Here is a 15,039-nt window from a genome sequence, read left to right on the forward strand (position 1 = left end):
GCGTTTTCGAGGACTCGACGTGTGACCAGTTTAGCATGTGTGCTTGCTCTCGCTGTTCGGATATCGGACCAATGCTTTGCATTACAATGTTCACCCAAGTACGCAAGTGGAGTTGTCGCCGAGCTGTCATCTCTGGATCGCGATTGTTGCCCTGGTGCGACGTTTGCTATCCTCCTTCCTCCTGGAACGATTAGCGACTGGACTGGTCACCACCGGCGCTCTTATTCGCGGCAACATGTCGCCCAGTGGGGACGTTCATTCCGAAATTGCGAGTGTTGGGGATTCTGCGCAGAGGTGCCCAAGGTCGGTCGTGGGCCAATCATGACATGTGGAGCACAGGGGACATGGAGTCGTGGGCTATTTATTTGAAAGGGACCGTATATGGGGCAACCATGGCGATCATTTGACGCGCCACTGGAGTGGGTGGCGGTTGGATCAGTGGTTTGCAGCGCAGGGTGGCCGAGTTAATTCCCAGATATTGAATGGATTGTCCCTTATCGGCTCCCGGTTTTGTACTCTACTGTTCGGCCCTTTCCGCGTTGATTACTGTGGCATACATTGTACGGGACTGCATTACCGATGATCGAGAATATGCCCTTTGAAGCCTAGCCTGCCAGGCCGTCATGGAACGATGTGAGTACCAAATTAAAGCAGGGTTGCACATTAAGTGTGGTTACACACGGCACTGAGTACCACCGTGGACAAGAGGGTATTGGAGTATTTGCGCGCGTCCTCGTGTTTGCAATGTTGCGTTAAGGAGGGCAGGGTCCGGGCGTCGATCCCGGTGTTATCGTACAGCAGAGCCGCGTCGAGGGAAACATGCAGAACCAGCCCGATGAAGCCTTCCACACAACGCAGTCATCGAACAAAAAATCTTAGTCAATTCTCCTCGGGTCTCGGCTTTCAGTGCCTCCTTGGTACGACCTTGAGCGTCAGCGCCAATTTTCTTTGGAAGAATGCAAGATACGTACTCCGTGCTCACGTCCAGCCCCAGTCCGGTTTCGACGGGAGGCGGCAGCGGAATTGGGGGCAGATGCAGTCGAGCCCGTAACTCGTTAATAGTGTGCCTCGCCGTGTCGAGCTCCGTTTGCAACTGTTTGATCACCGCCTCGCTCTCCTTCTTTTCACTTTCAAGGGCAGAAACATAGTCTGGACCGTGTCAGCACAAAAGAGACGAGAAAACAATGACAAGGAACGCGCGCTCTACCGACAAGAAAATGGTAAGGTTGCGCCACTAAACTCACCTTTGCGTTTCGCCCTAAACCTCCTCGCTCCTATGCGATTGCGGACCTGTTTCTTGTCTCGGGGGTTGAGAGCCTTGTACTGATCCTGCGGCATTCCCCAAGGCTGCGTCTCGCCCTTGTCCTTGCCTCCGTCTGCTATGGTGGTCGCGACCGACATAGCTCCACTTCCCTCCCAGCTCGAACCGGCCGAATTGGTCCGCCGCTTCTTATCAAAAGAAGTCTCCATCTTAGCATGGGTTGGGTGGACGCCCGGAGGAAAAGAGGAAGAGGAGCTGGCGCCCGTGTATGTCAAGTGGTTGGAGGGTGAGAGAGGTGACAGGGTCGTCATCCCTGGCGAAGCTGTCGGGTATCCACCGGGGATCCGTGGCGAATATCCATGCGGCTGCGCCGGGCGCGGGGCGGGAGGTAAGGACGACATGGTCGCTGGTGGTGGCTGGACAGGGTAGTGGTAACCACTCATGGGCTGTGAGGTAGGCATGTGACTCGAGTAGTTCATGGGCGTCATGTGCATTGGCGCTCCGCTAGGCCCCTGCCCAGCTGACGGTCCAGCTGTGCTGGTGGGAAGCCCTACTCCCGATGGTGACGATCCATGGTATCCCGAACCATACGCGCTCGACACTGGCGGTAGGTTGTGTGGGGACGATTGGCTTGGTGGCAGCGGAGGCAGGAACGTCCCCTGGTTGATTGATCGCCGGTGGTCCTCGCGGCCCTGGTGTGGCGGCGACATGGGGTGCTGGCGTTCACCACCATAGTAGTTGCCGCCATAGAGCCCCTACATGTTAGTATGGATGGACTATGGAGCAATGTTGACATCAAGCTCGAAGCCACCGCAGTCGGCATGCCGGCAATGACGGCAGCGTGCAACCCCGCGGGGTGGCTTATGCCAGCGGCGACGATCATTAACCCGCACTCACCCAGTTGGTCGGCTCCATCGGATAGGTAGCAATGCGTGTAGACACGATGGGCAATTCGGCGCTTTGAGCGCCGTGGCGTAGATGAGAGGGGGATGTGGTACTGGTGAAATGGTCCAGACCTTGTAAAAAAGGTGACGATGCACGGACAATGGGCCCAGGAACAGGTTGTCGTTCACTTGAAGTGCGTCTGTGCGGTTAGCAACCAACATACTGGGCCTGGAGGTAACCAGCGACGGCACGGCCCGAGCATGCTGTTTACGTGCACGTCGCAGGAGCGGATAGATCATCTCTCGGGCGCGTGGCGCAACATTGCTTGCACGACCGACGATGTGGCGTTCCCAGGTCACCATCCCACCGTCGCCTCCTGTGCCGTTGAGGAGCACCACTTCCAGTGGCGTGCTGCAACTAGGGGCCCAGGACACCACGTACGCGCCGGGGTTGGCCACTCACTAAGCAGAGAGACACACACACGAAAACAATCGGCGAAGGAGTAGAAGAGATATCAAGTGTGCCGAACTTCCTGCCGTCGGACCGTTATAGCAAGCGGGTCGAAATGACTTGTTACCGCGGTTGGGCTGACAAGTGATGACGACAATGACGCGGTCGACAGTCGCGCACAGACTTTGCCGGACGGGGCGCAGTTGGGCGTCAAGAGCAGTGCGATTACGACAGATCGCTTGAACGCTTGATCGTGAATATGTGTGTGTGTGTGTGGAGATGGTGTGGGGGAGACGTCCGGTCCAGTGAGGATGGTGAGGGCGTCTACGTCTGACGCCACCGAAGACCGCACGAGTGGAGAGCAAGTCAAGTGGAGTGGAGAGGGGAGAGGAGAGGAGGGGAGGGGAGGGGAGGGGAGGGGAGGGGAGGGTAGGGGGGAGGTGGTGGGGAGGTGAGGGAAGCTGGGAGATGAGGGAAGCTGGGAGGTGAGGGATGGATTCGAACTTACTTGCCGCCGTTTGTCAAGCGTCCTCTGTGGCGAGTTCCAAGAGTTGACCTGCAGATGAAGGGAAGGGAAAGATGACAGTCGGTTACGGACGCGGTCTGGTCGATAGTCTGTTTGTTGGGGAGGGGGATGACGACGATCCGATAGTGCAAAGTGCAACCTTGCGCGCGTTGCCGGCTGGAACGGTCTTTGAGCGACTCGATCCCGGTCGGCCAAAGGGTGTAATGAGGGCTGTGGGCGTCCAGATATTGTCCTGGATCAAAGCCTGTGTTGCAGGCTTTCTGCGGGTGGTTGGCTTGTGGTTTTGGAGAAACGGACACGGAGGGGTGGACTACCAAGCCCGTTACCGCCGGCCTTTTGTTTGGCCCTCCGGTGGCCAGTAGAGACGAGCGCCGGTGCGAAGGCTTTGAGACTGCCCTGCGCGCGCCGATCTTGGCGGTCTGCAGAGCGTTGGTGTACGGCCCGCGAGCCGAACCAAGTGAGGGCTTGTGTGCTCGTGGGACATGCAATCTACAGAGGTTAGGTATGTTGTGGTCGTCGCTGTCGTTTGGCGACGGCCAGGGACAGGCAGATGAGCAGAGGTGAACCAGATATTGGGGTTGTGGGGTCTGTGGGGGTGGCGGGGGTCCAAGGGTCGGTGAGTTGAGGGCCAGTTAATCGACAGGCAAACTTGTCGCCAGCAGGGACCAATGCGAGAGGGACAGAGGGGCAGCAGCAGGGTGTCAGAAGACTGAGCAGCATTGGTCCCTCCGACGCGTGTCACGGGAAGGGCATCCTGGACAAGGTACGGAGCAGGAAAAGGATCAAGAGTAGTGGGTTAACGGCGCTGGAGAGTAGTGCGCAAGCTGTGCAAGAGTGTAAAGTCCAGGTAGATGCGCAGTTGCAGAGGTGTGCAAAAAGGCAAATGGGGGGAGGCAAAGTTTAGAAAATTCCTCTCGTCTGACACTCGTGCCCACCTCGTTGATACTCCCTGTTTTTCTCTCTTGCTCCCTCACAGGGTCCAACGACATGTCTATCGAGGACGGGAACGTTATCAGGTACAAAGGGTGGGACGAGGGCGGGATCTTACCAATCCAAGGCTCCTAAGGGACCAGGCCACGCTCTGGCTTTGGCCATCAAGTACTGGACCGAGGCATAGCACCGAGCCCCGAGACTTACCGTCGGGAAACATGCGGGACGACAGCAGAGCTTTTGCTGTAAAAGGGGTAACCGAAAGTAGAACGAAAGTGGTCTACACATCTACTGTTTGCCGAGGTTTCGACCTCCGAACCCCCACGGTGAAATGCAAGGCACTCCTTCCGACAACATTTCGAGTGTAGGCTAATCGTTGTGATTGCCACAACCGCGGCTGTTCAGGTCGGCGCATGATCGCGCCAGTAGATTCAGCACTTACCTAGCCAGGCATGTATACCCAGCGCGCCGCGGCATGCCGTCCATGCCCAAGCCAAGAACAAGGACTTGCACGATGGGAGGGCACGTTTCAGATCAACCGCCGCCACCTGTTGATCAAACTACGTCGGCTGAGATAAGGAACTCAATTCAGTTGACCTGACAAGGTGATGGTTACTGTGATGGCTTGCACCCAGTTTCAGCGTGACATTCAATTTACCCGTTACTGCCAAACGGAGGGAACTGTGCCCTCGGCACCCATGACCCACATTGTTCTGGGCGTCCCAATTCCCTGGGCTCGGACCGCTGGACTCTCCACGAGGCGGGCGAGAACTCTCATAGTGCATCGCCTCTCCGAGTCTGGACTGAACGGAACCCAACAACGCAAGCCACTGGCACCGATTAGGTCGATCCGGGTGTGGTGGCGGCGCGCTGGAAACCCATCATCGCCCGCTTCACAGAATTTCACTGTCCTCTGTGTCGAGACCCCCAAGCCGCCTCACGTGTAGAAACGGTGAGCACCTCTTTGGGTGAGTTGCACATACTCGACGAAATATGGCAACAGTAGCTCAGCTGCGTGCGAGACTTTGCCGGAAGGACGCGGGGCCGACGGGACCCACCCCGCAGCAGCACATTAAGCATCGATACGCACGACCAGCATTCATGACCTTGAGCCTCTGAATATCCATGACGTAGCAGCTCAGGGAACATTCGCGAGCTCTCACGACTTTGCACGACAGAAGACGAAGGACGTTGGCATGGTGAACCTCAGCCCCATTCGATCAGATAACGCACCCTGGCAGGAAAAGCCTTGTAGGGATTTAGGAGGTGGGGGTGGCTGAGGCTTGGGCTTTGCAGGGTATGTGGACAGAGCCTAGAGCCTAACGGCATATGTGAGGATGGACAAGTGGCGGTGGCGTGCAAGAAACACCTCTTAACTCGCTTGCTGAGGTGGTGACAGCAACCCGGGTTCCGGTGGCTCCTGAGATGATCTGCGTCCAGGGACACCGCTAAACCGACTTTATTCTTGAGACGCAAGGGTTTAGAATCAGTAGTTCTCACTGTTCCAAGATGCTCACGTCATCTGTCTTGAGTTGCGGAACGCCGCGGCCAATTTAGCAATAAAGGTCTGATACACTCCGGACGAAAATGTAACACGGACATTCTGTAGTCGACCAGCAGTGCAGAATAACTGCAGGTGCCATCGATAATTACTCCCAGAGTAGTTAATGCACTATGAATGGCTCTGGGGAAAATATTTACTGTCCTTGAGAGCTGCTGCGATGGATTCCGCGAGGGACCTGAAGTTTCCCAGCGAGACAGGTCGGATTCTCGCCAAGCCAGACCAGGGATCCAGGGGTTGGGAACGAAACAAGTCTTTTGTTGTCTCATCAAGGTTGGTCTCAGGCCCAAAGGTTATGTTGGGGCCCTTACGAGAGATCAGGGAGAACCTAGTTCCTGCCGGGGTACCTGGACTTGGACATCAAACTAGCCATTTCCGCACAGGAAAGCTTGACGCTTTGGGGGTTCAAGGGGCTGTCCCAGGGGATAGGCCCGGAGGCAACCTTCGAGAACGGCTGAAGAGGCCTTCTGAATTGCTTCATCCTGTCAACTTCATACTACCCCTCGCTTGACCAGGTGACACACCGAGGTTCCAGTCTTCTGGTTGCAACATGCCAGAACGCAAGGTGGCCGTGACAGGTCCGCAAATCGGGGAAAGCATGCATGATCTGGCTGCGCGCTCGATGCTAGGTCCAAGCCCACTTCCGTAAGGAATCGCAAGAGAGGAGATATCATCCGGCCCTTTTCAGTGAGATCCCAACTGGTGATGAAGGCGTCTCAGGTTTTTCTTCACAGCCACTTCGTTTATAATCCCTTCGCGTTCTGCAGTATCCGGTCGGTCGAACCACTTCGTTTATAATCCCTTCGCGTTCTGCAGTACCCGGTTTCGACCGGGTACTGGGAAAGCAAAAGAGGCCACGGAGCAAGAGGCGGGTCCAGAGCACATGGGCTGGCGTTACTCTAGATGCAGGGGAGATGCAGGGTTGTGGAAGCGCATCAAGCACCATATTGTGACGCTTGTAGTCAGTTGGTTGACTGTCCTGCATGTCCTGCATGTCCTGACCATACTCATCTTTCCCTGAGTTGACTGTCACTTGATGCTCTAGCGACCAACCTGGGCCTCGTGTTCCACTGTGCCCTCATCAAAATAATGTCACCTGGCCCAAACACGTTCGGATTCAATCCGTATTTTTACTCGCTCCTGTAAAACAGGGCTCTTCACTGTTCGGGTATGACCCTTATCCCACATCCACATGCCACCTGACCCAGCACAATGCCGAACCTTAGCCGAATTCTGTTTCATGGGCAAAACAAGCTCAAAGATGCGCCACTTTCCACAGGTAGGAAGTCAGGTTCCGCTGCAAAGCCGCGAGCCAGGCCCATAGGAGAGGGCAAACAGGCTAACAAGCGTGTGACACGTTTTTGGTTGGCTCGGCTCCAAGAAAGAGGGCTGACGACGAGGGCGGCGCACGTCCGCCCTCCCAACCTGTCCCCACATTGTACAAGGCGGCCGATCGTCAACCCACAGCCAGACAGGGTATAATGAAGAAAAGGTTAGGCTCGCAATACGACCATGGGAATGATATTAATCTCACTGTCGGGGCAACTTACCCTCCGAGGAACGTCGAGTCATCTGAGGCATGAGGCACGAAGTATGTGGGGCTCCCTGTTAGGCGGGCCTGAGGTATAGTAGCGCACTGGAGCATGGTGTTTGAGCGGTAAGCGCGTGCCTGCTAACGCGAAATGTAACGCGGGCAATTATCGCTCGGAATACAACTTTGATAGACGTGCTGGGTCGCCGAATCTTCCCACACAACCAAGACCAGAATATCGGTAACAACCTCGGCCATCGTGCAACCCCAAAAAATGAACACGGAAATGTCTGCTTTAGTTGATTTCTGTCTTGCCGAGGTTTTCCCAATGCTACAGTCCGAGACGTGGGGATTCTCAAGAGTGGGTTGCTCCGTACTCAGAGCTTGGTGACAGTATCGGAGTTTTCCAATCACCCCAGAGTTACATCAGTCTGCAACGCAAGGGAATGGCCACATCACATACGGCCGTTCCGCGCGCGTCTCGGATATCGCTATCTGCGCCGTCTTTCCGGCTGACAAAATATAAGACGGTTCCTTACATGTGTAGTGACAGGGACGATCAAAGCCGCGCGTCACGGTCTGCACATCTATTGTTCTCTCAGGGTATTACGGAATGCCACGTCGGCAACGTACAAGAACAAAAGACCATACAGTGTGCCTGTTCCCTTTGCGCTCCCGACCCATGTCTCCACTTCCCAATCTGAATACCAACCTCCCGAGATACGCAAAGTTAGTAGTAACCAACGTGCCACGTCGATCTTCCGGTCGGCGACAGTCACCCCTGTAGAGGGGGAAGAATGCGGCTACAGGATCGACATGTGTGATCGACAGGCAGGGCGTGTCTTTTAGTGCCTGTGTGATCGCCAAGACATGAGCACGCGTCGTAGCTTCCCTAATCACCCTCACAATATTTCTTTGTTCCACTTCCCGACCCCTTGCTCCAGTCTATGAAACGTCGCCTCCACAAGGCACTACCCCAAGTCAAGGAGGTGCGTCAAGCATTACGGTTGCGGAGCGCGTATCGGATATCCCAGCGGGTACCACGCGCTTCACTTGCGTGCCATGCAAGCAAGATTGATCCTCGGCATCCGCTTGGCAGATGGTGCCGAGACGCCACATTGACCAGCATCACAATGGCCAGAGTATCCAACATCCGACATGATCGCACACCTAACCGGCATCCGGTATCCGCCTTCGGAAACTGTAGTAGTGTGACGGCGAGGCCTCTCCTCGTGGCTACTCCAACGTACCTTGTCCAGACAACAGGATACCAATCTCCCATACCCTTTCAAGATTCATGCATGCTTTCTCAGCTTCTGTCGGATCCACACCATCGTACCACTCCTCCAGCTTGCTAGTCTGCGCTTCGTGGGGAACTGCAGTCAACCTTCCGTTTCATCGTAAAGCACCGCTACACTCTGGTGCCACACTCCCGTCCAGCAATTGACTTGTTCCACTTGTTGGCGCCACAGCTGGCGGAGCGGCCTGTTGGGATCCATCAGGGCTATTGGGTACTGCTACCGCTACTGCTACTGCTTCTGCTGCGCTTCCTGCTTGCGCTCGTGCACGCTCTTTGCAAGCTGGTGTCAGCTCTCTCCGTTTCGATTTCGGCCACAGCCGCACAGAACTGTCGTCCTCGTTGGGCAATATTAGAGACTCACTTCCATCAGTTGGGCCTCCTCTCCGCTCTGGCGACACAGTTGACGGAAAGACCCATTGGGATCCTGCAGGAGATCCCACGGGGTGCCGAACTCGATCTTGCGCCCGTGGTCGAGAACCAGGATTCTGTTGTCAGTTCATATGCGCGTGCGGCTGATAGTCGGGAACGTGCTGAACGCGGCGTCCTGAAACATGCTCAAGGGGAATGGACAGCTTGCCAGCGCCGAGCTTGACAAAGTCCGGCCCCCCCGTTGTCATGTCAACTGTGCACCGCTCTTCGCGAGGAGTACGCATCCACAGGCAGGCATTATCCGGGCTGGGCGACTATCCGGGCATGAATTGTTCCCAACCATCACATGAGTCCAGGCTGGGACATGTGATGGAAGTTGAGAGAGATTCGGCATTGTTGGCACAGGTGGTGCAAGAGATTGGGTCCAGACCCGATGACCTCTGGCTCAAACAATCAAACGTGTGTCACACAATTGGCTTGACGCTTTCGACAATAATGTTGTTCGATCAGCGTGACCCAGAGCCAGAGCCAGAGCCAGAGCCAGAGCCAGAGCCACGGGGTACGCAAGACGTAACGTTGGGTTTGATTGCACTGCCTCGGGTCCGATTCCTGTAATTCTAGTAACTCACTTGTCCAACCCACAGACCGTCATGAGGCGATGCGCAATGACGAGCATCTGCGTATGCTCCAGTCCCGTGCGTATCACGTTCTGAATAGTCGCGTCTGTCGCATGGTCGAGGTTTGCTGTGCTCTCGTCCATGATGAGGAACGACGAGTTGCGGAGCTTGAGCAAGCCGCGCGCTAGCGCGAGCAATTGACGCTGGCCCTGTGAGAAGTTCCTTCCACCCGCAGCAACTGGTTCGTCCAGCGAGCGGATCATGACGCGCTCCTCGTCGAAACCCAGCGCGAAGCTCAGCGAGGAAGCAGAAGCCGAACCAGGCCCGTCCAGACCGGAGGCAACACGCACAAGGTCCTGCACCGACCCGCGCCGACTCGCTGCGCGACTGGCGCTACGGCTCATTGCCCGCGATGCTGCTAGCGAAGCGCCCGGTGTGCGCCCAGTCAGTCCGCACTGTCGCAGTGCGTCCCAGATTTCGACGTCCTCGTGCTGCCCAAACGGATCCATGTTGTCGCGGACCGTTCCGGAAAATAGCTGGGCTTCTGCATACGTCAGTCAGTCCGCTTGGCTCCAAATTGAATTGCCCGTGTAGGGTGTACAGCATCGCGCGTCGTCATTCTGGATTCTGGACAAAACCCACCTTGTGGCAGAATAGTCAGGCGTGACCTTAGGGTTGCGAGGCTGAGCTTGCCAATGTCCAGGCCATCAATGACAATGCTCCCTCTTTCTTGATACAGGAAACGGAAGAAGGACAGGGCGAGTGTGCTCTTGCCCGAGCCTGTTCGGCCACATATTCCGATTTTCTCACCCGGCCCGATTACAAACGATAGGTCCCGGAGCACAGGGTCGAGTTGTGGGGCATATTTGCACGTGAGATTGGAGACAACGATCGAACCATCGCGGCTTGGCCATGGTGCGGGTGGCTCCACGCCCTTGCTCTCTTTGGGCTCCTCCTGCTCCAGCTCCAGGTCTTGGTGAGCACTGTCCCAGCGACGACTCACACTCTGAGATGCGCTCGACGCTGTTCATGGTCATTTCCGCATCGGCGTACAGACGCACAACCCAAAGGACGTAGTCGGTGAACGAGAGGGCGTAGGTAATTGAGAGGCCGGCTGCCGCGGCGTTCATCCCAGACTGCAGGGCTAGTACGCAAGCAGCGACGGTGATGAGCGTGCCGATAAAGTTGGAGAGAACATTCAGTGCGCGGTTTGCCTGCCACAAATACCAGAAGCAGCGGGTATTGGTGTCAAGCTCGCTCAGTAACTTGGACATGAAGCGTGCGCTGTCTCCGTACGAGCGGATCGTCGACATACCCACCAGCGCCTCGGAGAAGGACACAAAAATAGGTGAGCGTGTGACGCTGTCGTAGCGCTTGATTTCGCGCGACGTCGTCACATACAGCGTCCCAACGATCCAGTAGAGGACCGTGATGACGGGGAACGCAATGAGGAATGCCGGCGACGAGTACGCGACGACAATCAACACTGTTACGCACGAGAGCACCGAGTTGACAAAGAGCATGAGGATCAAAGTCGTCTCCTGGTCGATGGACGACATATCCTTGCTGAGACGGTTCAAGATGCGCCCGCTCGGCGTCGCGTCAAAGAAACGCAGCTTGGCACCGAGGATGCGTGCCAACATTCGCGAGTACAGCCACTCACTGGCGTGTAGCGAGCCCATGAAAGACATACCGATACGCGCTGCAATGAGGGCGACATACACTCCCGAGATTGCGAGGTAGATGAGGAGGTAGTACTGCACCGAGTGTTCGGCCTTGGTGAGCACGCTATTGTGGATCTCGAGGCGCGTCGCGTCTTGGTCCGCACCAGACCATTCCTTAATCCACCAGTTCGAGAGGAACTGGAGCACCTGGGCCCCGATGAACGTGGTAGACAGGACGATCCAGAATGGCACACCACCTTCGGCGCGGAAGTAGAGGAGGTACGTCCCCCAGCGGACCGAGCCTTGGTTGGACTCTTCGTCCTGCACAAGCCGCTTATCGGGCAGCTGGTCCTCTGCAGTCATTGCGCTCAAGCGGGAAGTGGAGCGCGTCAGACCGTCGCCGGCAGCGATGGCGTCGAGGCGCTTCTTCGCAACGAGTGCGTCGTAATCCATTCCGTCGAGGTTGTCCTCGATGCTGTCGTCTACGTCTCCACCCTGAAACACCGAACGGCGGCGCGAGCGCGAGGTCTTCGTGCTGGACGTGCTAATGCTCTCCTCCGCATTGACGGCGTCAGGCGTCTCGCCTTCCGTCGGTGAGCTCGGCTCAGACTCAGCCTCGAGCGCCCCGGATGCTACGAGCATGGCGGGCGTCCCGCTCACGGCCTTGCCGTCGTCAAGCATTACCACAAAGCTGGCAGCGGGGAGGCAGAGGCCGACGGCGTGAGTCACGAGGATGCAAGTGCGGCCCTTCATGAGCGGCCCTTTGAGGACGTGCGTATAGATGTGACGGGCAGTTTGTGCGTCGACGGCAGACAGGACGTCGTCGAGGATGACTGTCGCTGCCGACGAGTAGAGCGCGCGTGCGAGGGCGATACGTGCCTTCTGACCGCCGGAGCATGTCGTGCCCTTCTCCCCGACTTCAGTCTCATCCCCGAGGTCGAAGATCTCAAAGTCGCGCTCGAGCGCGCACGCATGTACGACGGCCTTGTACCGTGTCTCGTCCCACTCCGAGCCGAAGACAATGTTCTCACGGATCGACGCGCCGATGAGCCACGCTGTCTGCGCGCAGTACGCTACAGTGTTGGACAAGCCCGTGACCGGGTCAACGGGGCAGAGGTCGCGGCTGGCACGGTCGTTGGGCATGAATACTTCACCTGTGAGCAGAACCGTCTCACCGAGGAGCGAGAGGATGAGCGTCGTCTTGCCTGAACCAACTGGGCCTGTGACGAGGCTGAGCTCGCCCTTGGGGAATGAGAGATTAAGCTCGCCGAGGCGGAAGGGTTGCGCGCCGTCTATTCCGGGGCCCTCCTCGCCGGGGTAGGAGAAGAGGGCGTCGTGGAAGCCGATGGCCGGGTCCGAAGGCCCGGGCGTCGACACCTGCGTATACTTGAGAGTCTCGGGTTCGTTGAGGAAGTCCTGGATGCGGCACGCAGACGTGTAGGCTTGTATGAGGCGGATGGCGACGTCCTGGAAGAGGCCGAGCGGGTCACGCAGCATGTTGAACAGGACGAGTGAGGCGAATGCGCGGTCCGGCGTGAGCGGTTGCTTGAACAGCAGGACGTGCACGCCGAACGCAGTGCCCGTAACGAACACAGGTGTGGCCCATACGAGAATGTCAGAGAGAGACATGATTGCGAAGCGCTTGGCGAGCTCGCCGAGCTCGGCAGTGCGCGTGCCGCTCATGCGTTCCAGAAACTTGCCCTGCCACGAGTTGTACTTTATCAGCTTCATGAACGAGATGACCTCTGTGGCTGCGTCGAGACGCTTATCGGTTGCACTCATGAGGCGGCGCTGGAACACGGTGAACAGTCGGCCCAAAACCGTCTGGACGGGAATGAGTGCGACCAGGACAGCCACACCCGCCACGGCTGCTGGGCCGAGCGTCATGTACAGCAACGTGAGGTTGACGGCGAGGGCGAATGGGGAGCTGACAAGCATGAAAACGTACGCGCAGACCTCGGAGATGGCAAACGCGTCGACCGACACGAGGTTGTTAACCTTGCCGTCTGACGACGACTCGTCCTCGCCATCAGCGCCCTTCTTCACGGTCCCGGAACGGTCCTCGCGGCGGAGGGCCTTGGCGAACACTTCGCCGACAATGATTGCGCGCATGCGGATGCAAACGCGTCGCCCGAGCATCAAGGAGTTGCCGTACACCACCACGCTGAGGCTCTGTCCGATCGCCACTGCCGTCAGCCACGTCTACGTCGGACTCACTCATAGCGACGTACAGCGCCGCCGTGCCGGTGTGACGGTCACTTTCTGGCTGACCAATCTGCTGCAAGAGCAGTCGCATCCCCGTCGGCGGAAGGTATTGGAGGACGACGAACGAGCACGCGACGACGCTCTGTCGCACGAGCTCGGGGCGAAAGAACGTAATGAGATCCCAGGCAAGGTTGCGCTTCCGCGGCGAGTTGTGCTTGACCTCGTAAGCGGCGTCGTGTGCAGCCTGGAAGCGGCGGAACGCGCCGACGCAAGCCGCAGCGCTGTCATCCTCGCGGACAGCAGGGATTTCCTCGAGCGTGATCGGCTTCCAGTAGTGCTTCCACAAGAATGGGAGGATGAACCAATATGTTGCGCGCGAGAGGGCGGCTGTGGTCAGAACGAGGCGCTGTGTCTAGTACGTCGCGAGCTTTGCGACGGACTCGCGGAGGTCCGTACATCGCGAACATCTCTCCTGCACGCGCCATGGCCCGCCACATCCAGTACTCACTACAAGGCTCCTCAATATGTCTCGGTCCCCCCACCCCACCTCTTGACACAGCACCTCCAACCAACCGATCCAAGGGATCGTGGTATGGCGTGCAAACCAAGATTGCCCAATAAACGACCTCCCAAACAACAATGATCGTCGACAACGGGGACGACGGGTAATTCCCCATCTTGCCTGACCGGAACAGCAACAACGACGGCACGAGATGGAGTGTGAGCAGCGACAAAGCGCGGGCACCAGCCGCGCTCATGAGCAGAATGACGATCTGGGTTAGCCTAGTCGCGGGGGGACGTACGGGAAAGATGAGGGGGCGGAAATCTTCCCATTCTGGCGCGGAGGGGAGTCGATAAACCTCGAGTCCAATCCACACTAGGGCGCCCAAGATGGAGACCCAGTAATAAAAGCGGTCCCAGCCGGTGGTGGCGCGGCGGAAGGACGCGATCTTCTCTTCTGGCTTTGTCGAGTCCAGAGAGTCAGGCTGGGAAAGACTACTCGCCAGGTTGCGTAGTAGGACGCGCGCTTCGAGTTGCGATAGGAGGCCGCCGCCGGGAGGGACGAGGGAGGCTGTCGTAATCTCGGGCCCTCGGCGGCGGGGGAACAAAAGGAATGCGGCGCCGAGCGCGGCGAGGACGAGCGACGCATTGGCTATGTATCTGGGGTCAGCGAAGTGAGGCTGGCTGGATGAAGCGGGCTGCTGAGCAGGCGGCCCGACTATGAGCCAGCCCGCCGCGCGCGCACACGACGGATACGCACTGGTCACGGAAACACGGCGTAAAGTCGCTGCCATCCCACACGCCGCAGCTCATGGTAGATTAGTGATGGACAGGCTGGAGACGTTAGGGACTGTTTAGATAGATGGATGCCGAAATTGGTTACCACCCAACTTCAGACTGACGTCGACGGACTTGCCGCTCCGAACCGCCGGGTCAGCTGCCCTGGTGACCATGTGGGTCTGCCGGCGGGCGGCGCTTGAACCAGCCTCGGCTTGTCCGAACGTCCGTGGCCCTGGCGTATGCACGCGACTGGCTTCACGTCAGCTTTTTCGGCATGTCCGAGCACTGCTTGGGCAGAGCGCCTACTTCAGCAGCATCCGGCGTCAGCAAGTGATGACAATCCACCAAATCGACGTCACAAAACTATCAGATAACAGTTATGCTTCTCCGCACAGTGCATCCGCTTGGTCACAGATATTCGTCTACACATTAAACACTCTCTCTCCTACTGCTGACTAC

At 57.5% G+C, this 15,039-nt stretch overlaps 2 protein-coding genes across 2 annotated transcripts; both read right to left on the bottom strand.

Moving 5' to 3' along the window:
- Positions 1–875: 875 nt before the first annotated feature.
- Positions 876–2,176, bottom strand: CcaverHIS019_0604660 (uncharacterized protein; the record flags this gene model as incomplete). The annotated part of the gene is made up of 4 exons (XM_060602927.1): positions 876–924; positions 972–1,149; positions 1,245–2,016; positions 2,159–2,176. 4 exons carry the CDS (start codon positions 2,174–2,176, stop codon positions 876–878), a joined length of 1,017 nt encoding a protein of 338 aa, XP_060459272.1.
- Positions 2,177–8,673: 6,497 nt separating this feature from the next.
- YBT1 (uncharacterized protein) lies at positions 8,674–14,613 on the bottom strand (the record flags this gene model as incomplete). Its single annotated transcript, XM_060602928.1, has 9 exons — positions 8,674–8,724; positions 8,806–8,929; positions 9,443–9,974; positions 10,073–10,402; positions 10,434–13,280; positions 13,312–13,686; positions 13,808–14,072; positions 14,103–14,460; positions 14,561–14,613. 9 exons carry the CDS (start codon positions 14,611–14,613, stop codon positions 8,674–8,676), a joined length of 4,935 nt encoding a protein of 1,644 aa, XP_060459273.1.
- Between the last annotated feature and the right edge of the window lie 426 nt (positions 14,614–15,039).

Source organism: Cutaneotrichosporon cavernicola (assembly GCF_030864355.1).
Source record: "Cutaneotrichosporon cavernicola HIS019 DNA, chromosome: 6".
Taxonomy (NCBI): Eukaryota; Fungi; Basidiomycota; class Tremellomycetes; order Trichosporonales; family Trichosporonaceae; genus Cutaneotrichosporon; species Cutaneotrichosporon cavernicola.